Source organism: Ochotona curzoniae, unplaced genomic scaffold (assembly GCF_017591425.1).
Source record: "Ochotona curzoniae isolate NIBS_2020 unplaced genomic scaffold, NIBS_Ocur_1.0 contig_3520, whole genome shotgun sequence".
Lineage (NCBI taxonomy): Eukaryota > Metazoa > Chordata > Mammalia > Lagomorpha > Ochotonidae > Ochotona > Ochotona curzoniae.
In genome coordinates this window covers 20,671,725-20,698,961 of record NW_024465894.1, presented here as the reverse complement: position 1 = coordinate 20,698,961, position 27,237 = coordinate 20,671,725, and the positions used below count along the sequence as shown (strand labels likewise).

At 49.0% G+C, this 27,237-nt stretch overlaps 1 protein-coding gene across 5 annotated transcripts in view; it reads left to right on the top strand.

Moving 5' to 3' along the window:
• RIN2 (Ras and Rab interactor 2) overlaps positions 1-27,237 on the top strand; it is a 101,345-nt gene that overhangs the window by 35,618 nt on the left and 38,490 nt on the right. For 3 of the 5 annotated variants that reach the window (XM_040981788.1, XM_040981789.1, XM_040981786.1), the window contains 2 exons: positions 4,834-4,934; positions 24,333-24,522. In XM_040981788.1, coding sequence (XP_040837722.1) covers positions 4,834-4,934; positions 24,333-24,522 — 291 coding nt within the window. Of the gene's footprint in view, positions 1-4,833; positions 5,309-24,332; positions 24,523-27,237 lie in introns of those variants that run through there. The other 2 variants (XM_040981787.1, XM_040981790.1) reach the window with 2 other exon arrangements.

Below are 27,237 nucleotides of genomic sequence, written 5' to 3'. Positions count from 1 at the left end.
GATCACGTCCCAAAATGCCACAACAGCCAGAGCTGGGCCTGTCTGAAGTCAGGCATTCCCCTATCCAGTCCAAGTGACCCAAACTCCAGTCCCTCCCAGCCCAAAGCTGTGCGCTGCCAGGTAGGCGCTGCGAGAGTGACTGCATTGAAACGGTGCAGATCATGAGCACTGCATCGAGATGGTGCAGGCTTGCGGCTCGGTGGAGGTTCCTGCCTACTGAGAAGTTACCCAGAGTGGTGATAAAATGGTACAGATGAGAGCAGATTCCCCTGCCTCCATAACCCTGCCCTGGGTATGATGTCAGAGGATTAAGGAGCTGGGCTGTCCCAATTCTCACTTCCCCTTCCTGACCTTGGAGGCCAGTTTGCCTGCAGACACACCCAGGCCAATACCTCGGGGCGGGGCTAGAGAGAACCAGGTCAGGCACCCCTGGCCTACCTCCCTCCCCTCCTGAGCTCACCAGGACCCCTCCTCCTTCTGGTATTTTCCAGCCATGCCTGCAGCTATCCAGCTTTAAAGATAAGAGAAGACTTCTTGTGGATTCCTGGGGGGGGGGGGAAGCTCACCCATAGCAAGGGCACTGGTTTGGGCAGCTGAGGGCTGTACTGCCTCCTGGTTTGGGGTTAAGTCTCTGTGTGCTTTAATTCCCCACACTGGGTTTTTGGTGTAAGAACCTGTCTTACCAGCTCTGTGCTCTGGCACTCTGGAGTCTTGCCTGCCACCTGCCTGTACATGGTAACAGGCAAGCAGCTTTGCCACCACCTTAACAAGTGCCTGCCTGCCTCCCTGGGCACCTAACAGGGCAATGGACAGCAGAGCCTGTGAAAGTTCAGAATGTGCCTTTCCAAAGTAGGAGAGGTCTTCAAAAAAAGTTCACAGAAAATGCACATATCAAAACAAAACAAAAGTACATAAATTTTTTTTAAAAATCTGTTTTACTAGGGCCTAGCATGGTAGCCTGGTGGCTAAAGTCCTTGCCTTTCATGTGCCAGGATGCCATATGACCACCAGTTTATATCCCAGCTGTTCCACTTCCCATCCAGCTCCCTGCTTGTGGCCTGGGAAAGCAGTCAAGGACGGCCCAAAGTTTTGGGACCCTGCACCCACGTGGAAGACCCAGAAGAAGTTCCTGGCTCCTGGCTTGGGATCAACTCAGCTCTGGCCATTGCAGCTACTTGGGGAATGAATCAGTGGACAGAAAATCTTCTTCTCTCTCTCCCCCTCTTTGTATATCTGACTTTGCAATAAAAAGAAATACATCTTTTTTTTTTTTTTTTAAATCTGATGCAGAAATGATCATCTGTGGTGGTGACAAGGTATCTTGGCAGGTTGGGGATGGTGCTGTGGCTCAATTGGCTAATCCTCCACCTTCAAGTGCCACATTCCATATGGATGCTGGCTCTATGTCTGAGCTGCTCCACCTCCTTTCACTCTCCCTCCCTGCTTGTGGCCTGGGAAGCAGGCAGAAGATGGGCCAAAGCCTCACGTGGGAGACATGGAAGCAGCTCCTGCTCCTGGGTTTGGATCAGCTCAGCTCTGGCACTACAGCCATTTGAGGAGTGAATCTGCATATGGAAGATCTTTGTCTCTCCTTCTTTCTGTAAATTTATCATTCCAATAAAAACCAAATAAATCCTTGTGGTTAAAAAAAAAAAAAAGACATCTCTGGTTCTCCTCAAAGAAGAACCCAATAGAAGGGAGGAGATCAGGAACCTGCGGAATTACAAGTGAAACAGATTTATCAGTGACAAGGTGGGGAACTCTCAGCATCTGATTGGTGGGACTTGAGCATGATCTTGGAGGGTGGGGTGGCTTTGTGGTGGAGGAAGGGGTCACAGACTATAGTAAACGCAGTCCCAGGAGGTGGACTGCACCCTTAGAGCTCTAAGCTGTAGTTCAGGTGTGCTGAAAATCCTCTATATGGTCAGCTGGATGAGTCAGGACAGCTGGATGTGAGTGGGAGGGAAAGGAAAGGGCTGAGAAAAATCCCCACCCATAGGCAGGGGAGGGGTCCTCCTAACAACTCAATCAGTGCACATCCCCTGCCATGCCTTGGGGGTCGCCATAGCTTTCTTGGGTGCCCCAGAGAAGTGGTGATATGAGTGATCCGAGTGACAGGCACCTGTGGCAGGTTCTCAGGCTGGGCCAGGGTCCGAGACGGGGAGGTGGGGGGGATTCAAGAAGTAGCAGAGGCCTGGGTACAGCTGGATCTGCAGAAGGTATCTGGCTGCAGGGGGCTGGTAGCTTCTGGGGAATGTCGCGTGCGACATGGGCCCCTTCAATATGGCAGCCCAAAGGGAGCCCATTGGCTGGTCTTCCTGCTGGAGCCAGCATCCTCTGCAGGGTTTGTGTGAGGCTACGGTTGGGCCTCTGTGGAGCAGGGCTCTCTGTTTCTTGTCAGCTTTGTGGCTGTGTGCTGTCAGGATCTTGGCTATGGCCCGGAGTGAGGGCTTGGGCAGTGTCACAGAGACCTCTCCGCTGGCTCCTGCCTCCTTTGTGCCACCATCTCCTTCCATTTCTATACAAATCTACCCTTGTTTTTCCTTTCCCACCCTCTACTTCACTCCCAAGCTGGGTGCACCAGCCAGGGCTGTGGCAGACCAAAGCTGAGAACCTAGAACCCCATCCTGGTCTCCCACAAGGGGGCAGGGCCCAAGCACTTGGACAGACTTTCCACTGCTTTCTCTGGCACAAAAGCAGGGAGCTAGCGCAAAAGGGAAGCACCAGAGCTTGAACTGGTGCCTGTATGGGTTGCTAGTGTCATGCTAAGTGGCTGCACACTGGAAGTGAGATGAACTTATTTGAATAAGCTGTAAGCACCGTGAATTCTCTCTCTCCCTCAGCATCCGGATGGGATACAAGCTGCTGGAGATAAAACACAGCCTATTGCTATGGGGTGCAGCCAGTGATAGCCAGCACCCATTGACAGCGAGCAAATGCAATATGGCTGTGTCCCCTACCCTCTGTCCTGAAGGTGGGTCCTAACAGCAATGGAATGTTAATTCCATCCTCAGCCACTCTCCCTACCACCTAGGTATTCGTTCCTGCCCACCTGTGACTTATCCGTCATCTGAAAAGGGTCAGTATTGCATTGTTATGTAACCACGCCCCTCACAAGCCCCTTTAAAAGGCTCATAGGAGGAGCTCTCTTTCTGGTCAGGCCCTTCCATTTCTCTGACAACTCTACTCATGGCTGACCCAGGACAGGTAATCCCCTGAGCATGGTCCCCCTGTACTGCTTAGGTGGGACAATGGCTATAGCAGTGTTGTTTCTGGTTTGTGTACTTATCAGCAGTTCCGGGAGAGCTGAGGCCTAGCAATGATGGAATGTGGGCAGAGAAGTCAGGGAAAGGTGGATGTCTGCAGCTTTGTAAGTGTGTCCAGTTTATTCATCACGTGCCTCTTAGAATAACATATTGTTAGGCTGGGACATAGGTCTTCAGCTTAACAGATGGACTTAAGGGTAATGACCGTTTGTTCCTCTTGGGGTTATGTTTGGTTGGATTATGATTGGCTGGATTGCCATATGGACTTGTGATTTACTATTTCTAGTGTGCTCTGTAATCACCAAGCTTGGTTAATAAAGATTCCTTAATAAACCTTAGACATGTCTGGTGTGTTCTCGCTCACACCCCGTAACACTTATCTTCAGCTAGAATGGTGGTCCTCACACTTTGTCATCTCAGGACCCTTTGATTATCTCAGAACTTACGGAGAACCAGGCCTGGCATGGAGGCATGCAGGCTAATCCTCTGTCTGTAGCACCAGCATACCATATTGGTTGCTGATTTGAGTCCCAGCTGCTCCAGTTCAATCTAGCTCCCAGCTGATGGCCTGGGAAAGCAGCAGAGGATTGCCCAAGTTTTTGGGATCTTGCACGCACATGGGAGACTCAGAGGAAGCGCCTGGCTCCTAACTCTGGTTTAGCCCAGCCCCAGCTGTTGCAGCCATTTGTGGAGTGAATCAGCAGATGGATGACCTTTTTCTCCCCTTCCCTTCTCTCTCTCATTCTTTCTATAAATCTACTTGTCAAAAAGTCAGAGTTACAGAGAGAGAAGTAGAGGCAAAGAGTTAGAGACAGAAAGGAACTTCCCATCTGCTGGTTCACTTTCCAGAGACCTCAATGGCAGAACTGTGATAGGCTGAATCCAGGAGCCAGGAACTTCTTCCAGGTCCCCCACAGGGGCGTGTGGGCCTAAGCACGTGGGCTATCTTCCGCTGCTTTTCTGGGTGCATTAGCAGAGAACTGGATTGCAGGTAGAGCAACTGGGACTCAAACTGGTGCCCATATGACATGCCAGTAGTGCAAGCTGTGACTTAACCTGCTGTAATACAGCTCCAGCCCCTTAAGTTTTTTGTTGTTGTTGATATGTAGTACATCTTTGTGGTGTGTCGTATAATGGTCAACACATGCTTGTCATGTAAACTTATCACCTCGGCAAGTAGCCTTTCCATTTCCTCCACTTCCCTTTCTGTGTGGAACCCACAGTTCCTTTTTACCCAGATCTTCACAGCATCCTTGTCACTTATTCATTTCTATAATCAGTAATATGACCGCATGAGTTTTGGTTTGGGGACCGTTTCCCTTGACAGATTGGCCTGCCTTTACTGGAACGTATGTTTTCCTTCGCACATTCATGTGGAGAGGCCTGCCCGTGTGTCACAATCATCACCTTATTACAATACCGAAACCCAAGCTCTTCCTCTTTTTGAGAGGAGATTTTCCTTGGTTAGAGGAAACACACAGAGCCAAGATTTTTTTTTTTTAAAAAAAAGAAAGTCATGCCACGCCTCCTCACTTCCTAATGTCATACTATTTTTGTCTTTGAATAGCTTATTGACACAATTGCCTCGGAGATCGGAGAACTGAAACAGGAGATGGTGCAGACCGATGCCAATCTGGGACATGGCCTGGAACCCAACGAAACTCACAGGTGACCAAAACCGTGCCGAGGTGCTGGGTGCGAGAGAGGAACTCGGAATTGCTCGGTGTCGCTGGGGCCGGCTCTCTATCCCTCCTGGGGAATTTGGGAGCTGTAGAGTGTGGTGGCAGCTCCGGAGGACATTGTCTGTAGGCGATGGGAGTGGCCTAGGAGCTTCTTGGAAGGCACTTGAACTTTATATCTTCTCAATTCTCCCTGGCACCAGCACCCAGAAACTTAAAACTTGTCTGTGCCATATCCGCCTCCTCACCACGATGGAAACAGTGGTGCAGCCGGAGTCTGCGTGTGCAAAGCAGAAGCCAGTGTAGCCGGCCCGTCTCCAGAAAGGGACAGCTAAACAGGATGGAGTCCTTTTGCATTCTCAGGTCAGAAGATAACCCCAGCCAACCAGCCCAGCCAGCGTCTTGGAAACTGCATGTGGCTGTAAATGATTAAGGAAGAGGTGTGGGTCATGCTGGCTGCGCGTAGCGCCCTTGTGGGAGGCTACATGCTCTGATTAGGTAGTGGGGTGGGGGTGCTGGTCTTAAGGGTACAAGGGGCCAGAGTGGGGCTGACTGCTAGGCTCAGGTCTTCCCCAGCTCTTTCATGGTGGAGTCCACTGCTGACTAGGGTAGCAGGCTCATTGCTGGGAGAAGGCAGGGACCCATGGTATTTTGAGTGCTGATTCGTTGTACACGTAAGTGCCCAGTTTGCCCAGGCAGTGAGAAGTGAGGCTGAGATTGACACAGCAGGTCTTGCTTGCCCAAGTTCTTCACCTGGCAGGCCAGCCAGGTGATTCTCGTTGCCCAGGCAGGTTTCAAGCCTGCCTGACGACTTGTGGGCAGAGGGGAGAGAGCACGTGGTGACTGGTATGCTGGCCCCTAAGTTTCCATGTGTCCCCTGAGCGATGAAAACTTCTGTGTGCCTTCTGCTTCCTTCTCTGCACTGTGATGAGGGTAGGCCAAATGGTTCCTGCAGTCCTTGCAGCACTAATGCATCTTCTATTCCTTCTTGATGTTGGTGTCAACAATTGCTCTTAGTCGATTTTTTTCTTTTGTTTTAGACTCCTTAAAACTGCACAAGTGCACAGTGATTTTCATTTGGAGACTTTTCTTCAAAGTCTTGGGAAGTTCAGTCTGGGGATTTCTCTGCACCCTTTGCAGGGTGCAGCTAAAATTCACCTGGGAGTCCAGGCTGATGAGCGTTGTGTGGACAGCTCACCTTCTCCCAGCTCCAGGATGCACCCTGCTGTGAGGTGACGGCCCCCTCCTCCCTGAGTGGGCATGGGGCTTCCGGCAGGAGTGGGAGAGCCAGTCAGGTCCAGGAGGGAGAGCTGCATGACCATTTTATCCTTCACGTCGCTCTTGAATCTCTTTGTGTCTAAGTTCAAGTACCTCTGAGCATTCTGCCATCACTTCTTTTCATATCAACTTCTTTGTGAATGCTATGCTGATGAACACTGCATTTATAAATTCTCAGAGACATTTTATTTAGCCTTTAAAAATCATGGGATGGGAGGAAAGGCTGGAAGGCCACATTTTTTTTTACCATGCACCTGCTACTGTTCTCAGTGACGTATAGCTGCTAGCATGGAGATGCGCTCTCTCCTCCTACAGGGCTAGGTTCTACCATGAAGGAAGGACCAAAGTCGTGATGCTAGAGTCTCCCGCTAAGTCTTTGGAAGCAAGAACTTTACTTTAGGTTTCTCTGTGTTGCCCCATGGAGAAGTCAGGAGGAGCAGAGAGCGGAGCGAGGAATAGGGTGGAGAGGACTTTGCACTGTTTCTAAAGTCAAAGCATAGAGCAGATGGCTTGTCAGCCTGGTGCAGAGCAACCCATGGAAGAGCAGAGAGGGAAGGAAAGCAGACTTGGGTGAGGCCAAGCTGGTGGCAGCCATGACCCCAGGAAAGGAGAAGCAGCCAGCTCCTCCCCTGGGCGTGGCTGTGCATGACTGTGTCACAGTTGGCCATGACCAGGTGGTACCTATTCCAGTCAGAGCTGCTGGTGACATATCTGTGGTAGCCTTGGTGGTTAAGTGCCAGGTCAAGTGCCACGCTGGTTACCCAGGTTAGGACTCCCCCTGTGCTGGCATGTGGTGACTCCTTTGTGCTTAGGACTGAGATGAGCTGGGGAGCCTCAGTGTTTTCTGGAGCCAGGGAGTGCTACTGCATACCCAAGGCTGCTATAGGACAGCTGTGTATGGTGCTGTGCTTGTAAGCACAGGTTGGAAGGGGGGATTTCAAAGCAAGGTGTTGCTGGTTTTAACACATGACGAGGTCTGGCCATGGGGCTGGGGGCTGCTGGCATCTGGAAGCAGAGTATACACAAACACCTCTGAGGTGACGGTGATGAAATGCTCCGTGTGTGACAGTCAGCAGGCCTGAGAAGTCTGTCCTCTGCTGCATGGAAGGAATTTCATGTCCATAAGAGTGGTTGGTGCCAATCCACATGTCAGTGCCTTCCATTCAGTGCTCAGTCCTCACCTCCCAGCTCATCTCTGGTCAGCATATAAAGTGAGGCTGCCACCTTCCTTTCCTTCTGCTTGGCCGCCTGCTGCTGCTGCTGTTGTCTCATTCATTTGAAAGGCTGAGAGAGAGAGGTCTTCATCTGTGGGTTCACTCCTCAAATGGTTGCAAAAGCCAGGTCTTCGGCAGGCTGAAGCCAGGGCCAGGAGCTTCATCCTGGTCTCCATGTCAGTAGCAGGGGTTCAAATACTTGCTTCAGCCTGCTCTGCCTTCTTAGGTGCATTAGCAAGAAGCTGGATTAGAACTGGCCAAGAACTTGAACTGTCCTCCCACATGGGATAACAGTGGCTTCACATGTTATGCCACACCACTGGTCCCTTGCTTTAACTTTCCTGGCCCCCTCCCTGACTCCTCCCCCTGCAAAGCTTCTCCAGGTCCTTGTCTCCTGGATTTCTCCTCCTCTCCCTGGAAGGTCTCTGTCACATGGCTTCACGTGAGTGACAAGTCAAAGCGCAGGATGGACCTAACCCCTCCCCAGCCCAGACAAGGAGCCAGGATTCTTCCCTTTGCATCTCCAATCTCCAGCTTTGCTTCCTCCATCAGTTCCATGTTATGTGCTGCTTTGACTCTCTGCTAATGGAGCAGAAGCAGATGAAGTCAACCCGGGGTTTGACTTTTAAAAAAACAGGACCTCATAATGCCAGTGTGAGCTGAGCAGTGTCTTGTTCCTGATGATCTGCTCTGTCTAAGCTGGGTTTCCTGAATCTTCTCTCTTGTCCTCTCCCTCACCAGATGAGAGAGAGAGCAGGTGCTCAGGCTTCTCAGTCCCCACTCCCATTTTTATTTGGGGGCTTGAGGGACCTCTGAGTCTGAGGAGGGCCAACATTGCTGCTGCTGCTGCTTTTCTTCTTCTTCTTTTTATTCTTATTCTTCACCTGTCTCATCACAATGTTTCTTTCGTTCCCAGGCAGAGGAAAGGGTTCATAAAACCACCCTCATGAAGTATGTGGGCTCAGGCTGGGTGGGCAGGCTCCACAGGTGTGGCTAGCCCAGGTCATTGAAGGTCATTGCTGCCTCTTGACTGCTCGCATCTGCGGTGCTGCCATCATTGCTGTTACCACTTTCTTGTTGGCCTTGAGCTTGGGTCATCCTTGGGTGATGCTTGGGCCACTAGAACTCCCCTGTCCTGTCCTGGCCCCTGAATTCAGACACCTGGAATTCAAACATTCCTTGGCCAGCTTTACCCTCCTCCATGACAGTGTAGCAGGTGGCAGCTGCCACTGGCCTCTCCTGGGAAATGCTGGGTTTCCTGGCAGCTTTATGGCCACATTAACATCAAAACCATGTGAAAGCAGACCACCACCTCTTTGTATTGCCCTTCATGTCTTCCCTGGCCTGGAGAGGGATTCCAGGATGAGAAGTGAATGGTAGCTGTAGCAGTCTGGTGCAACTATGTCCCACGTTCCTCCTGAAGAAGTCTCCAGTGGGCGGTTGTGACCGTGTTGGCCATCCTCACTTAACACTGCCTTTCAACAAGCTTTCTACTTCCATAAACTGAATTCAGCGAAAGTAAACACGTCAGTACACAGCTGGATGATTGTGTTTAAAGATGGATTTATTTTACTTGAAAAGGCAGAGTTACAGAGAGATGGGGAAACACAGAGAGGCAGATCTTCTATCCTCTGTGATTCACTCCCCAAATGGTCACATCAACCAGGGCTGGGCCAGGTGTTCTCTCACATGGGGACAGGGGCCCTACCATAGCACTTGGGCCATGCTCTGCTGGGTTTCCCAGCTGCACTAATAGAGTTGGATCAGAAGTGGAGCAGCCAGGTCTTGAACTCATACGGGATATAACCACTGTAGGCAACAGTTTAACCCACTAGACCACAGGGCAGGCTCCAACCAAGTGAAATTTTCACAGAGTTAACAGACCACATAGCCAGATGGAGAATGTCCCTGATACCACTTCAGGGTGCCCTTCCAATTGCTGCCCACACCAGGGTCACCACCATCCTGCTGTCTGCTGCTGTGGATCACTCACGCCTCTATGCAGCTTTACATAACTGGAATCCTACAGAGAGTGTGTGTGTGTGTGTGTGTGTGTGTGTGTGTGTGTGTGTTTCAACCCTATCATTCAATGTTTGCTATAGTAGCCCATTGTATGAATATAGTATAACTTGTTTATCCATTCTGCCATTGATGGGTAATTGAATTGCTTCCAGTTGGGTACTATGTTGAATCAGGTTACTGTGAACATTTTTGCTCACTGTGTGACACATTTCATCAGTTGGCTTGTGGGGTGCTTATCTATTCAACTTAGTTAGATAGCAACAATCTTTCAATGTGATGATTTACATTGGGTAACATTTATAGCAACTGGAATTTTGGGGGAGGAAGGAATGGGGAAAAAATGAGAAATTGTGAGGAAAGTATAAATACAGGTTTATCTTATTGATACTTCTGAATTTTGTAAACATATAGTTTCTTGTATTTAATCAAAATGTAATAAACATGTAGTTGGGGGGACCTGGCAACAGAAATTTCCCTACTTTTATTTTATTTTATTTTTTACAATTTTACTTATTTGAAAAAGAGAATGAGAGAGAGATATCTTTCTAGTTCACCCCCCAAAAGACCATAACAAACAGTGCTGGGCCAGCCTGAAGCCAGGAGCCAGAAACTCCATCCTGGTCTCCCATCTGGTGGTAGGGAACCAAGTGGTTGAGCCCTCTTCTGATGTCTTCTCAGTTGCATTAACACAAAGCTGAATCAGAAGTGGGGTAGGACCTGGGACTCAAACCAGCCCTCAGAGGATGTTGGTGTCACACGTGGCGGCTGAGCCCACTGGGCTGTGACATCAGCCTCTCCCTACTTAAGAATCCTTTACCTTACTTTGTGTGTTTCAACTTCAGTCACTGGAAACACAGAATCTCATGTCATTCATTTTTTTAATAATATTTGTTTATTTTTATTGGAAAGGCAGATATACAAGTGGCTGCAATGGCTGGAGCTGAGCCAATCCAAAACCAGGAGCCAGGAGCTCTTCAGGGTCTCCCACACAAGTATAGGCTCCCAAGGCTTTGGGCTGTCCTCAACTTCTTTCCCAGGCCACAGGCAGGGAGCTGGATGGGAAGTGGAGCAGCCAGTACTTGAACCAGCCCCGCATAGGATGCTGGTGCTGCAGCGAGAGGATCAGCTTGTTGCCATTGTGCAGCCCCTGAATGAATATCACCTAGTTAGGGAAGCCTGAAAACTCACACAACCTAAGAAGGAAAAGAATTATAAACAAGTGAGTGTCACATAATGGAATGAGGACATAGCATGTGCCAGATGCGTAGAGGTGGATGGGAAGCTGGGGGCAAGGGTGAGTGGGTAATTCCAGGCCAGGGGAGGTTTCAGACAAGGTGACACGCAACAGCAGCTTTATTGTTAAGCTAAGCAGGTGGAAGAACGAGTTCCAGGTCGGCCCAAAAAGTCTTTTATATTTCTTGGTTGGTAAGATCTATCATACTTGGCAGGCATTTTTAAAAAAAAAACATTTACAATTTCTCTCCTTCTCTCTCTCTCTCTCTTTTTTTTTTTTTTTTTGATTACCAAAAATAAAAGATACACACTGAGGAAAAGGCATGATGCAGAGAATAAGTTTAAAATAGCTATGAATTCCCTCCCCCCCCATCTTGAGACAGAACAACTTTTGAATGGGGGTAGGGGTGAGGGGAGGCTGGACTGACTACTGTACTTCTATATATAGTGTGTTACTTTATAGATCTGTATTTTTAATATAATATGTGTATGTTACTTTGTACTACTTCCTGTTTTAATGGTAGGTGATCATATTTGCCCGTGGATTGGCCAGGGTAATGTTGTAGACCACCCAGAACGTGCCCAGCGCCCAGGAACAGGTTCCATTGTGTGCATAAGTTGGCAGCACCTTCCTGTGTGTCATGGCTGGCTTCTCTGGTCACCTAATTCGAACAGGGACTTACAAGACAGAGTTGTATCTATTTTTTTCTTTTATTATTATTTTTTTTATTGCAAAGTCAGATATGCAGAGAAGAGGAGAGACAGAGAGGAAGATCTTCCATCTGATGATTCATTCCCCAAGCGGTGGCAACAGCTGGAGCTGTGCCAATCCAAAGCCAGGCTCCTGGAGCCTGTTCCAGGTCTCCCACATAGGTGCAGGGTCCCAAGGCTTTGGGCCGTCCTCCACTGCCTTCCCAGGCCACAGGCAGGGAGCTGGATGGGAAGCGGGGCTGCCGGGATTAGAACCGGCGCCATATGGGATCCCGGTGCATTTAAGGCGAGGACTTTAGCCACTAGGCCAACATGCCAGGCCCAGGTTGGATCTATTTCATACTCCGTAGGCTTCGCCCTGGCTGCCGTCTTGGATACAGGGTCTGCTTCTCTAGGAAGCAGCACCAGAGTGGCCTGTAACATTGAGATAGCCAAAACGGCAGTGCCTAGGAAGGCTCGCTTGGCAGGCAGCAGCGTGGTGGCTTTATCCAGGCTGCAGGGACCCAGACTGGAGTCCGCCTGGCTCCTTCTTTGGCCTGTTTGCAGCTCCAAGGGCAACTGGGACAACAGGTTCTTTGTTTGGACTTCTTATTTTGTTCGAGAACAAATGAAGGCCGCGGCTAGTATTAACTCCCTATCTGGCCTTTTCATCAGGAGCTGGAGAGTCCAAAGAGGAAGCTCGCAGCAAAAAATGCCCACCGCCCTTCTCTTATGACAGTGTGCGCAGACACGCACGCACACACACACACAACACACACATATAACACACACGCTCCCTCTGTGTTCCTCATTCTGTGTGCCCTCCTGCCAGTCCACAGGAAATAGAACTCAAAAAAGTCACCCGGGCCCTGAAATTTCATCTCAAAAACTACAATAACGAGTTAAATTGGATGGCGTCTACTGTTTCTTGCCACACAGCTATATCAGTGGCGATTCTTCCTCAAGCCTCTGGGGAGCTGAGCTCACCTGGCAATGTCTGTGGGCCAGCAGACAGCCCACAGGGTGCAGGGGCCCAGGGACTGAGGCTACCCGATGCTGCTTTCCCAGGTACATTAGCAGGGAGCTGGATCGGAAGTGAAGCAGCCAGGATATAAGTTGATGCTCATATGGGATGCCAGCACAAGAGGAAGCTTTTGCTGCTGCGCTATAACACCAGCCTCCTTACTACTTTTTATTTTTAAAATTTTATTGAACTATTAGAGACGGAGAGAAACAGTGAGAGAGACTCCATCCTCTGGTTCATTCTCAAATGCCTGCATTGGTGCCAGGAAGCAGAAATGCAGTCTAGATCCCCAAACCTGGGTGGCAGGAGCCCAAGTTGTTGAAGTCGTCCTCTGTTGCCTGCCAGGGGCTGCTGGAGCTGGGCATTGAAGCCAGGCGCTCCAGTGTGGGCTGTGAATGTCTGCAATGCCAGGTGACATGCCCATTCCCTTGTCCGTCATTCTTCCCATGCCCCCTGCCCTGACCTCTGGCAGCGAGAAGCCCTGGGTCCCATGGCAATCCCTTGTCCCCAGATGTACCTTTCTGGGCTGTGTGTGGCTTGACAGCCCCACGGGTAAGGGCTGCCTCGGTCTGGGGCGTGGCTGCAGGCTGGGCATGGACAAAAGGAGAGGGACTCCAGGAGAGACGAGAAACATAAGGGAATTTAAACACAAAAAAAATTGGCTTGTTTTTCTTTTGCTTTCATTTTGCTGTCTGATCGTTGAACATAGCACGCACTGATGTGAGGTTGGTAATAGGTCCTAATGATAGAGGGAGAACTTGGCAGCTCCTGAAGGACCTGCTAGCAGCCATCAGCAGGAAGGTTCTAGGTACGACCACGAAGGTGACTACCCTCATCTCCCTCACCCCTCAACAAGTCACATTACAGTCTGCCAAGCCAAGCTGCAGAGCGCTGTTGCTGTTTAAAGAGTCGCCTTTGAGGGTCCTAGCACGGAAGCCCGTGGTTTGCTGGCTTTTCTGTGACTCTCTAGAAACCAGGAGATGATGGAAGAGTCACCCTGGAAATGACACACAATGGGATCGGAGCTCATGTTCCAGATGCAGTCCAGGCTCTGAGGCTCACAGGTTGTGTTTGCTTTGGTAACGCATTCCTCTGTTCTCCCGGCTTCCCCCGCCACCCCCAGGAGTCCGTTTTTAGATACAAGGAAACTGAGGCTAAATGACATGTGGCCACAGGCCAAAGCACTGGCTTTTTAAAAGTTTAGTTATTTTTATTTGAAAGGCTGAGTTACAGAGAGAAAGGAGAGAGAGATTTTCCATCCACTAGTTCACTCCCCAAATGGCTGTGAAGCCAGGAGCCAGAAGCTTCATTTGGGTCGACCCACATGGGTGCAGGGGCCCAAGGACTTGGGACGTCTTCCACTGCTTTCCCAGGCAATTAGCAGGGATCAGAAGCGGAGCAGCTGGAACTTGAAACTGGTGCCCCTATAGGATGCTGGCACTGCAGGCAGAGACTTAATATGATACACCACAGCCCCAGCACTAGTGCTTTGATTCAGTCACTACAAACCCTCCTTCCACCAAATTCTCGATAGTTGTGAGGCTGAGGGACACTAGAATCAGGGTAGATTTGATTGGAACCCTTGCCATGACTTTCAAAATCTGTCGTTTCTGGGGCTGGGTCTGTGGCTCAACAGGCTAATCTCACATCTTCAAGCACCAGCATCTCATATGGGGGTGCTGGTTCATATCCTGACTTAGTTCCCTTCCCATCCAGCTCCCTGTTTGTGGCCTGGGAAAGCAGGAAAGGACAGCCCAAAACCTTGGGACCTTGTAAAATCTGCATAGGAGACCTGGAGGAAGCTCCAGGCTCCTGACTTCAGAGCAGCTTAGCTCTGGCTATTGTGGCCACATGGGGAGTAACCTTTGTGTCTCTCCTTCTATCAGTATATCTGGCTTTCCAATGAAAATAAATAAATCTTTAAAAAAATAAATCAAAGTCACTCAGCTCCTGCACATGCCCAAAGTTTTGGACCATCTCCCACTTCTTTCCCAGCCCAGGACGGGAAGGGGAGCAGTTGGGACACGAGCAGGTACTCATGCTGGTGATTGGAAGTGGAGAATTAGTCAGTGGAGCCAATGTGCAGGCCTCCAAGCTATTGTGAACCCCCTCCCACCCCTATCCCTTGGATGGTTGACCTAAGGCTAGAGAATGCTCATAAGAGACATTGATGAGTAATAAGGAGAGGCAGAGTTGTTATAATCTTAGATTTTGTTATTCCGGAAAGACTAGCAAGTTGCTTCCTTTTCTTGCCCCAGGCCCTGGGATGGCCAAGAGCCAGGGGCACTGAGTGGCTGTGGTGGTGGCTTGCCACCCATTTCCTGATAATCACACAGACAAGAACCCTTTTGTCCCCTAAGACTGGAACTGAGCAGCCAGGGTGTCTCCGTCAGGCTCTGGCTAAGGAAAGCCTGGGTCAGAGACTGCACCTGTGGACATCGGAACAAAGGGCGGGCCCTGCACCCATGGTGCCCTGGCTCTCACCCACCCCTCCAGACTTCTCGGAACACATCTTAGCTCCACAGGCCTGCTGCTCAGGCCCCTTGCTCATGCCTGAAGTAGCTCTTTCATTTCTTATTAGGAAGGCAGAGTGAAAGAGACAGACAGACAGACAATGCCCACAGAGACAGATATTCACCCCCATCTGCTGGTTTACTTCCCAAAATGCCAGAGGCAACCAGGCCTGAATCAAGCCAAACCCTGGAGCCTAGAACTCCATCCGTGGGTAGTAGGGACCAAGTATTTTGAGCTATGTCACCTGCTGCCTCCCATGGTGCCCTGGGTAAGAGACTGGATTGGAAGTACAGACAGGATTTGAACCCAGATACCCTGGTACAGGAGGCAGGCACTGCAAGCAATGGCTTGCTTACTGCTTCACAGGCCTGCCCCGTGTACACAGCTATGTCGCTAGAGGCTGTCCTGGGCTAGGCTGCCTATGAGCCACGGATGAGTCAAGTTGAGTAACAGCAGGAAATATGAGGCAGAGAGAGTCTGATGGGATACTCCTCTAGAGGGGTACAAGGAGTAGTTAAGGGGCATCTGTGAGCACAGGTTGACATGAAGAGCACAAGAGGTAAAGGGGGTGGCTACTAGTAGGTAGGAGCCAGGTATGGCAGTGAATATTCGTAAGATGAGGATGAACTCAGTAAGGATGAGGCTGAAGAATGGCAAAGATACACATTTTTAGAAGATTTATTTTTATTTGAAAGGCAGGGTTACAGCAGAGAGAATTTGAATCTTCCATACAAAAGCAGGAGCTAGAAACTTCTGGGTCTCCCATGTGGAATGCAAGGGCCCATTAGGCCGTTCACTGCTTTTCACAGGAGCATTAGCAGGGAACTGGATCAGAACTGGAGCAGTCAGATCTCAAATCAGTGGCATGTGGGAGGCAGGCACTGCAGGTGACAGCTTAACCCACCAATTTGTTTAAAAACCTGTTTACTTAGAAAGTAAATTTCCTACGTTCATCACAATTGGGAAATGCACTGTGTGCTCATGACTTTTGTCAAAGGGCAAAATCACAACTCCATGTCTAGATCTAATATGCCTTTCTTGCTGACTCTAGAATCGGGCAACCATTCATACCCTAAGATAGACCGGGGTTGCCAAGGAACCACACAGAGGAGACCGAAAAGGGCCGCACAAGGTGGCAGGAGAGGGGAGAGGCATGGTGGGTTGTTTCAAGGTTACTGGCCTGGGATGACTGGGCCAGGGAGACAAAGCAATAAAGAAAGGGCAGGTCAACAGCAGCTTTCTTCAGATCACCCTCTTTGTGTCATGATCCCAAAGCCAAGTGCAACCAGCTTGGGTGGCAGATTGGCAATAGCCAGAAGGTCAGATAAACAAGTGAGTTTCAGCCCGGTCTGTCAAGGCCTGGTGCCAGAGTATAGTCCAAGACAATGGCCTTTTGTAACTCTACCTGCTGTAGGACTTTTTGACACAAGATGCAACGGCAGCAACCTCCATTCTTGTCTCACATGAAAGAAGAATGTTCAGTGGACACATTCTAGTTTTCAAACTCTGATTTATTTAGGAAAGAAAGAGACAGCCCCTGCCTTAGTGATAGGAGGGGACTCCAAGGGAGGAAGACCCCATGTACAGGGGGTGCTGGCATCTTTTAAAACTGCAAAGGAATTTTTCTAAAATCAGAGGGAAACTCTGATTTGTATAGTACCTGTCTTTGAGACAAAAGGCTCAAAAAGATGTTAACTTCCTCAGTCCCTATCTAATGATAAACCAGTCAGATGCTACCCCTTGGCAATGGAGTTGGATTGGTGCTTTAGGTGGGGAATTGATATGTTAATTGTTCTGGTGATTTTGAGAAAACACCATTGTTATCTTTGAGAAAAATGACTTGGGGACCCAGAAAACCCTAACTGCCTACTATCCTTCTGACAACTTGCACATACCTAACACTATTGAAATAATTAGTGAACATTAAAGTAAACACAACCTATGTAATCACCTTGACATACCTACCTCTCTTTGCAGAATGGCTGTCTTAAAAAAAAAAAAAATAAGACTTATTTATTTGAAAGGCAGTTACAGAGAATAGAGAAAAGAGAAATCTTCCATCTGCTGGCTCACTCCCCAAATGACCACACTAGCTAGGGCTTGGGGCAGGCCAAAAGGAGAAGCCAGGAACTTCTTCAGGGTCTCCAATCTTTGTGCAGGGGCCCAAGTACTTGGAATATCTTCCAGTGCTTTCCCAGGTACGTTATCAAGGAGATGGATTAGAAGTGGAGCAGCTGGGACTCATACCCATGGGATGCCATCATCACAGCACCAGCCCAATACTGTCAACCTATTAAAGTGTCATAAAATGCCCAAGTCGCCCTGCAGTGTGCCCTCAGTAGAGTTTTGCTTCGGTTTGAGCTCTTCTCAAAGTCACAGAATGGCAGCTCTTTCTAACTGGAAGAAGAAGCATCGTGCTGAATCTGAAGTCACAGGCAAAGACAGAAAATGGGCCCTTGGTTAGCATCCTGTTTAGAACAGTCCTTCCCATCATTTTGTCTTCGTTGTACCGCCACTCATTGGGAATTTACCATGGGAACAAGGAGAGTCCTTGATTTCCTAAAAGTCTGGAAGGTTCCTTTCGGGAACTAGCCTTTGGACTGCTGGAAGAGCAAGGAGTCTTTTGTAGGGTTGAGTTTGCCAAGAGGCCCTTCTGGATGAGAGCCAAAGGTGAGAGGTGACTGAAGCTTGTCCCAAGTTCCTTCCAACCCTCAAGGACAACCTTTGGGTAAGCCTGGGAAGAGCAGGCAAACAAACAGGGGTTGTTTTCCCCCAGAGATTTCGCCACATCCCCGCTAAGGCTGGGAAGGGAGACTTGGCCCAGAGACCCAGCATGGTGCCTGGGGTAGAGGATTGTTTTTCTCAGTGGCTGATCCTAAGTGTGACTCAGTCATCTCAGAGTCTCTAGATGGTTCAAAGGTGTCAACAGAAGACAGAAAACCTTGATAATATCTAAGAGTGACTTTCTGTAGGTCCACGTCAGACATAGCTGGAGGCCAAGGCAGGTGCGATGGTATTTGAGTGGAGGAATGTGGGCTTAAGCATGCACACCCAGAGAAGGGAGCTGGAAGGCATCACTGGACTGCGTCACCACCTGCCTTTTCTGTTGCCACAGAGGGCATGCCACTCCTTCTCGGAGGTTTCAAAAGTTGTCAATCAACTCAGTCTAGTTGGACCAGCCTGGTAGCCACCAGAGAAAGGAGAAAATGAGCGCATTTTAGATATTTAATTGAAACCACTTTTATTCTTACAAAAAAGTGGTCCATTATTGTAGTTGATATAAATTGCTCGGGTAATTGTTCATCCTGCTGAATGTGTAATTTTTATACACATGGGGATTTGGAGGGCTTAGCATTTCCCTTGTTTAGCTGCCTGTGTGTGTACAGTCACACGTCAGCAACAGGGATATGCTCTGAAAAGTGTGTTGCTGGCTGATTTCACGGTTGGGTGACCATCACAGAATAATTCAAGCCACCATGGTACCAGGCAGTACAGTCTTCCGGGACTGCCATTGTCTGTGCAGCCTGTGGTTGTCTGGAATGCTTTTACACAGCCCAGAATTGCACTTGTTTTCTGGTGTTGACTCTGAGGGCAGACCCCTGCACAGCCTGTACACCTGCTGAGCCTCATTCAATATAGGGACATGCCCCCACTGTGCCTGACAGCAGGAGCTTGACAGTTTCCCTTGTATGTGGACCCACTGAACTTTATTTTTGCTATTCACCGAACTCGGGTTCTGCTTTGTTTTGTTTAGGATTTATTTATTTGAAAGGCACAGTGGCAGAGAGTTCTTCCATTTGAGTTAATGTCTAAATGACAGCAGGGACAAGCTGGGGCAGGCTGCTGCCAGGGGCCAGGAGTTCCATCCAGGTGCCCCATGTGGGTGGCAGGAGAAATTCAAGCACTTGATCTATCATCCACTACTTCCCGGGCACATTAGCAGGGAGCAGGGTGGGAATCAAGTAGCCAAGACTCCAGCCAACGTTCCAGTATGGGGCATAGGCACCTAAATGTAGCAAATGCTGAAACTTCTCTGCCTTTTCACACTGTCCCCTGGAATTCTTCCTCATGGCAGGAATGGGCCTTCCATCTCTTGGTAGACTGCGTAAGTGCCTCCAGTAGCTGGGGGACTGAAGCTGTGGACCAGAAACACAATTCAGGCTTCCCACAGGAGTGGTGGAGTCAGACGCTGCAGCTGGCTACACTCCTGCCTCCCCATTGCAATTTCCCTACATAGCATAGGAAGTATGATCATGTTCAAGAAATCCAATAGTAATACACAATTAGCCTGCACAGACCTTTACTTATATATCTCTTGCCTCTTTTAAAAATAATTTTTAATTTTATTTTTAATATTGTTTATATAGTTGAAAGAGAAAATATACCTTGTTTTGTACAGCTTTTTAAAAATATATATATTTATTTTTATTGGAAAGGCAGATATACAGAGAGGAGGAGAGACAGAGAGGAAGCTCTTCCATCCATTGATTCACTCCCCAAGTGATGGCAATGGCTGGCACTGCTCTAATCCGAAGCCAGGATCCAGGAACTTCCTCCAGGTCTCCCATGCAGGTGCAGGGTCCCAAGACTTTGGGCTGTCCTCGATTGCTTTCCCAGGCCACAAGTAGGGAGCTGGATGGGAAGTGGGGCTGCTGGGATTAGAACCGATGCCCTTGTGGGATCCCGGTACATTTCAAGGTGAGGACTTTAGCCACTGTGCTATTGTGCTGGGCCCTCTTATAGCAATTTTTTTTTTTTTTTAATTCTGACACTGTTTGAGATAAAGACGTAGTTCAATGCAGTTTTCATTCTATTTGTTTTTATTTGTAATAATCCTCTTCCAAATCCTTAATCCATTGGATAAGTTGCTGATTTATTTGATGTTGACATTTCTGAAGCGCTGGGAGTCTTGCATGGAATCCCTGAGTTTGGAAGAGTTAAGATTGATCACTTGGCAGGGCAGGGAAGATAATAACTTGGTTACTGTGGTGTCTGCTGGGTTTCTCCATTGCAAGGTAATCCGTCTATCTGAGAGGCAGAGAAATAAGGAGAAAGAAAGAGTGATAGAGACATCTTCGGACTGCTGGCTTACTCCCTGAATGGCCACAAGAGCCAGGGCTAAACCAGACCAAAGCTGTAAATCGGGGGCGCCATCCAGATCTCCTACATGGGTGACGGAGACCCAACCACTTGGGCCATCTTCTGGCTTTGCAGGTGCTTCAGCAGGGCGCTGGGTCAGAAATGGAGCAACCAGGACTTCAACCAGCAGTCTGGTATGGGATGCTGGTGACTTAACCTGCTCTGCAATAAAGCCAGATCCCCTTTTCATTTTTGAAAATCACTAGGTGATCTATGGAGCGGGACTGTGAGTGTCCTGTTTCCTAATAGCGTGATGATTATTAGCTTCAGTGTCCACTCAAGTGTCCTCCTATGCTGTATCAATTACTGCCTGGCTGGGAGAAGCGGGAACTGTTGATTACCACTCTCAGGTCAGAAAAACAAGGCAAGGCAAGTCAAGAGAAGAGTCCCAGGCTTGGAGTCCTGAGGCTGGACCTCCAGCCATCTCCCTGTGCCCAGGCCATCATTGACATCTCCCAGAGTATTACATACCAGTTTGCCTCTCACAAGCCTCCTCTCATTATCATGGAGACCTCTGAGTTAGAAATCACTGCTCTTAGGCCTGGTATGGTAGCCTAGTGGTTCAAGTTCTCACGTTGCATGCGCTGAGATCCCGTATGAACACTGGTTCTAATCCTGGCGGCCCTGCTTCCCAACCAGCTCCCTGCTTGTGACCTGGGAAAGCAATAGAAGACAGCCCAAAGTCTTGGGACCTTCCACTTGAATGGGAAACTTGGAAGAGGATCCTGGCTCCTGGATTTGGGTCAGCTCAGCTCGGACCATTGCAGCTGCTGGGGGAATGAACCAATGGATTCAAGACCTTCCTGTCTGTCTCTCTTCTTCTCTGTATATCTGAATTTCCACTTAAAAAAAAAAAAAAGGCTTGCTGAAGTTCAAGTTGAATGCTCAAAAAAAAAATAAAAAGAATAAAAAAAGAAATTACTGCTCTCTGTGCATCTCATCAGGTGCTGTGTGAATCCAGTTGCCTAGAAACAGAGTTTGACATGGGCACTCTTGCTCTTGGGGTCAGCCTGTGCATGGGGACAGGGGTAGGACAATGAGGATGGAGAACGCTAGGCCACAGCACTGCTCTGCCTAATATGCAGGCAGCTCAGATGCCCAGTACCATCTGGAGTTGTCCCCCGCAAGGCAAGAAGTTTGTCTATCAGTGGTCCTAGACAAGAGTGTAATAAAGAGGCTCTGGGGCACCTGAAAAGTGTGCACTGCACATTCATTGTCGCTTGGTTCTCTGCCCTGTAGGCTCCCCTTGATAAAAGCCCTAGTACCCTGTAATAACACACTGTGAACCTTCAACGGCTGGCTGACTCAAGGCACCTGCTTGTGTGCAAAGACAAAGTCTAATTTATGCTTGGACCTTTATGAGGCTCCTGAGTCTACTTACCGCCTTCGTGTCTGGGCCATGGCTTTCACAGTGAAGTCGTTTGTCACAGCAAAGGGATTTCAGCTTCTTCAAAGAACTGAGTCACAGGACATACCCTTCTAAAGGAAGAAACAAGTGTCCATTGATCTATTCTCGGTGTATATGAGCGTTACAGTGGCTGTGTTAAAGGCCATTGCATTTGATTTTGGTCAACAATGACCAGCCTGAGGCCACTCAGATTTCTTTCCATGGCCTGTGATCCACCTGCCTCCTTAGCCTTCCACAGAAACAAAACAAGATGCAGAACTTGATCAGAGTTATTGTTGCATTTTTGTCTAGATTTTTTTTTTTAATTGGGAAGTCAAAATTCTACAGAGAAAGAGAGGGAGTTGGAGATGTGTATTCTATTGGTTCACTTCCCAGATGGCTGCAATGGCCCAGCCAAAGCCAAGAGCCCAGAGCTGCGTCCAGGTCTCCCTCATGGAAGCACTTGGCCAACCGCTTGGGCCATCTTCCGCTGTATTTCCCAGGCACATTAGCTAAATTGGTCGGCTCAGCTCCAACCATTGCGGCTGCTTGGGGAATGAACCAATGGACCAAAGGACGGAAGATCTTTCTCTCTGTCTCTCCTCCTCTCTGTATATCTGAATTTCCAATTAAAAAAAAAAAAAAACAGACATGGTGAAGTTCAAGTTGAATATTCAAAAATAAAAATTCAGTGCTCTCTGTGACTCTCACCAGGTGCTGTGTGAATCCAGTTACCTAAAACAGAGTTTGACACGGACACTCTGGCTCTTGGGGTCAGCCTGCACTTCTGAAGGCAGTGTCACCTCTTCAGGGTGGAGTTGTCCGCCCAGAATGACCCACATTTCCCTAATGTTGGGTTTCCTTGTCTGTCCATATCAGCAAGGAAGGCTTTCCCTGGGCCCCACATGTGGGTCTCCTTAGGCTCAGGTTTGTGAATGCCGTGTGCATCCCAAGCCAAATTCACACTTGAGGAACAAAGGGGAGCTCAGATGTTCCTCCCGGCTGCTTCCGAGCCATGTTGACGGCCTGCCCCTTGAGAGCCAGGGACAGGGCCAGTTCTGAGTAGGGGGCAGGGAGCAGGCTGCCAGTGCCCAGCATTCATGGATTACAGCTGGGCATGGGCAAGAGCAAAGTACTCAGCCATTCTGAAACTACCGGTTCCTAGGATCCTAGGACCTAAGTCAGCACCCATGCTTCAGGGCTGATGGCAGGAGGTGAGGGTGTCTTGGAAGGGGTCAAGCACCTAGTAGACACCCCACAGGGAGGATTCACACTTCTGGTCTGCTATCCACAAAGCTGGCTGAGCACATGAGACCACTGCTTCCGGTCTAGCTCAGCAATAGTTCAATAATTTCTTCGGCCTCAGTGTTTGCTTACAAAATGGAGATGAAATGGATCACCTGCTACTTGATCTCTCTGGGACACCAAGATCATTATGCTTTGTCACATGACAGAAGAGTCACCCATTGAAAGTGTATGGGCCCAACGATGTAGTAACCTAGTGACTAAATCCTTACCTTGCACATGCCAGGATCCCATATGGGCACCAGTTTGTATCCCAGCTGCTCCGCTTCCCATCCAGCTCCCTGCTTGTGGCCTGGGAAAGCAGTCAAGGACGGCCCAAAGCCTTGGGACCCGCACTACCATGTGGGAGACCTGGTGAAGGCTCCTGGCTCCTGGCTTCACCGACGCAGCTCTGGCCGTTGCAGCCACTTGGGGAGTGAATCATCGGACGAAAGATCTTCCTCTTTGTCTTTCCTCCTCTCTGTATATCTGACTTTCAAATAAAAAAATAAATCTTTAAAAAAAACATATTTTTTGGCATCAGAATAATTTCCTCTCTCGGAGCTTTGTATGTGCTTTGTGTGGGGTCAGTCCTTTGTTCCTCCTCGTGTTCAGGAGTGTTCCATTGTGTGGGTGCTCCACAATTTGTCTAGCCACTTGTCATTTGGTAGAAGTGCTGGGGCTATTTCTACTCATTGACTAATGATGTCAATAGGATTTTTTGAGCAGCACAATGCCATTTCCACCCTAAGGTATTATTATAAGTGCATGATAGAAACATAGGTTTGCAAGAGGAAATAAAATCCCATCATTTGGTACCATGCGTGTGTGAGTGCAGTTTTGCCTTTGGAGCAGCACCGTAGTCGTATGTTGCAGCTAGAGGCCCTGAGCATCCGGCGGCCTGGCTGCCGTAGGTGTGGCTCGGTGTTGGGAGTTCTCTCCTCAGAGTAGGAGATCTTCATTCCAGAAGACAAAGCCTAAACCACTGTGTAGGCTGCTTAGGCACTTCTGAAAATGGATTAGGAATAGGAGGTCTGTTCTGTGGAACGCAAAGTTCTCTCCTTCAGTAGCAGGAATACAGGATGAAATGAGCATGTCTGCTTCCAGAAAGCTTTCAGTCTAGAAAGGATGGCAACCAAAAAATTAAAAGTGATTGTTAAGATTTATTTATTTTTATTACAAAGTCAGATATACAGAGAGGAGGAGAGACAGAGAGGAAGACCTTCCGTCCGATGATTCATGCCCAAAGTGACCACAATGGCCAGTGCTGGGAGCCGGGAACCAGGAACTTCTTCCTGGTCTCCCACGTGGGTACAGGGTCCCAAAGCTTTGGGCCATCCTCAGCTGCTTTCCCAGGCCACAAGTAGGGAGCTGGAAGGGAAGTGGAGCAGCCGGGATTAGAACCAGCGCCCATACAGGATCCCGGGGCGTTCAAGGCGAGGACTTTAGCTGCTAGGCCATGCCACTGGGCCATAGACCAACTGACTTTCCAGGTCATCAAAGGCACACAGACCAGATGTTTTCCACTTTTGGATTTGAGCTTACAGGAGTATCCTGGTTGTGGAAGGACCACATTTGACCCCTGTCTTTCTTTTCTCCTAGCATGGTAAGGCACAAGGATGGCTATCCTGAGGATAAGGACATGAAGACCTGTCCCCGGGACTCCGGCTATGACAGCCTCTCCAACAGGCTCAGCATCCTGGACCGGCTCCTCCACACCCACCCCATATGGTTGCAGCTGAGTCTGAGTGAGGAGGAGGCAGCCCAAGTTCTACAGTCCCAACCTCCGGGGGTAAGACTCGTAACCTCGGGGGATGGATGGAGGCAGCCAGAGCCACTGCTGCTGCCTGTAGAACTTGGTGTTTGTTCTAGAATGTTCTTCCCAGCTTATAGGGAGCATAGTTCCTAATGTGGACCTGGAATTACAATGAAAGAAAATCCTGGAGACTTCTGGGGGCAGCTCTTTGTCTTCATCTACTCTGTTACCATGTGAAGTACAGAGCTCAGCAGGGAGCAGCGTGGGGGTCTGCTGGGTTATTATACAGAAGACCCCTGGCTAGGGGCCCTGTGCCTGGCTTCTTGAAACTGGACAGTGAAGCTGAGCCTCAGGTCCCTCGGTGCCTGTTGCCCTGTTGTCATCCTGACCCTGGGATGTTCCATACATTCAATATGAGATCCAACTTTCAAAGTGTATGTGTCCATGACGGACTTGGATGCTAACATCATCTATTTTTTTTTTCTTTTTACATTTATCACTGGCTTCCCACAAGTTCAGAATCTGATTTAAGTTTTCTTCATCTATGTGTATCCAGGACCCACTATCTCATCAAGATTTCTTGAGAAATGCTACCCAGTCATTAGTAGATCCTGGTTGGTACGAGAAATGTAGTAGCCCTTTGTGCCCTGTGGCTGCTGCAATGTAGATTAATTGAAGTAAGTCAGAAATTCAGTTTGTCGATTGTACTGGGCACGTTTTTCATGCCCATAAGCCACAGGGGGGCTACCACATCGGATCACTCCGAATATGGGACATTTCCACTGGGGCAGAAAATGTCTACTTCCGAACAAATGGAAACTGCAGAAAAATCACAGATTTAAAAAGACTTAACACAGTAGAGATTAAGAAATGAACGGGGAGACAAAGAGAAAAAGTCCAACGGTAGCTAGTTGGGTGGTGCCACAAAATTAAGTTTGAGTCTTAATTTCTTTTTCTCTCAAAGACGGAAACAGACAGCACCAAAACCCCTGTTGGCACACACTGTGTTTGATCTTCTCCGTTGAGACTATTCCTGGGCCAGCACACAGGCTGTGGCTGCCTTGCAGGGTCATAGGATCAGGAACCCACTCGGGGCGGCCCCATGCATGCCAGGGGTTGTCTGCTGTTGCACTTCAGTCAGAAGTTCTGCAGGAGGAAATTGGCATGTTGCTGGGTGGCAGTTCCACCATCCCCCACCCGATAGTAGCTGCTTGTCCCTGGCGGGTGAAACCTGCCTTGGATTCTCTCCATCCTCCTACCTGCTCCTACCTGGGGAGATCAGGCAGGCTGGGGGCGCCAGGCTAATGGTGGGAGCACTGTGGAGCACGGGGAGCCCTGTGGTGGCCAGCAGGAAGAACAGATGGACACATATGCAGAAACAGGGTTGGGACAACTGGCCCTTTGGCATCAGTGAAGAGAGCTTTTAGGGGTGTCCTCCTGTAAGATATGGACAGCCCAGGAAAGGGTCCATGGCTATTTCTACACAGACCCGCAATTGTAAGTACTGTAGGCTTGGCAGCAGCCTCAAAGATAGATACAGGAATGAATGCATGTGGCTGTGTACCAAGAGAAGGGGCAGAATGGCCCCTATAGGGCCATTACCATGGGGTAAGGCTATAGCCCTTCTGGAAATAAGGCCCAGAATTTTATGCTCCAAAGAAGGGGAATGACGCTGAGACAGACAGACAGACAGACACACACACACACACACACACACACACACACACACACACACACACACACACGCAGGCTCTCTCTTAGCAGTGCTGTGGCCTCCTACTCAGCCAGATATGATCTAGGAAACATCGGCTTCAGCTTGAGGATGTCTCAGGGACATTGATCACCTCTTCCCTGGAAGTTGCTATTGGAGGATGTCCTTGGGTGGTGGAGGGAGTGGGAGAAAGTGATTTTAGGGAACTACTCACTAGACATGAGGAAAAGAGCGAATATGGGATAGAAAAATGGAAACCTGTGGAACAGCACCATTGGCTGGTAGACCAGTTAGATGGAATCTCCCAGAGTGGGGCAGTGTACAACCTACACAGTGGCACAGGGCTGGCACATTCCCTTCTGCCATGATGAAGGCCAGAAGGTGGCCTGAGGCAGCCCTAGTGGCAGGGCTAATGTCCACCTTTCTGAAGGCTGGAGGGAATTGGAGGGAACTGTGGGAGAGTCAAGTGGGACCCCATGGACAGCCTTGGGGTGGACTGCCCTGTGCCTTGGAGCGGCCCTAACTGAGCAGCTCCGTCTGAGCTCCAGCAGGTGGTTGCCAGCACATCTGGCATTGTCACATCATCTCATTTTCCCAGAGAAATAAAACATTCACATGTTTTTCCGTTAAATGTTCAAATTTTTTTAGGTAACTTTTTTGTTTGGTTCAGGTTTTTCAAACATCTAATTTTAAGTATTGGAAAGGCACAGTAAGAGAGAAGGGAAGAGACAGAGAGAAATAGCTTGTGTCCCACTGGTTCAACCCTCGAATGGTCATAATGGCAGAGGCTGTGCCAGGCTGAAGCCAAGCTCCCGGAGCCTCTTCTAGATTTGCCATGTGGGCACAGGAGCCCAGCGACTGGAGCCATCTTCCACTGCCTTTCCAGGTGCACTAACGGAGCTGGATCAAACATGGAACAGCTGAGACTCAAACCAGTGTCACAGGCAGCAGCTTTATTCACCACATCACAGCACCAGCCCTGAGATCAAACATTTAATCTACATGATAGTTAAAAGCTTAATGCTCCTCTAAATAAAGAG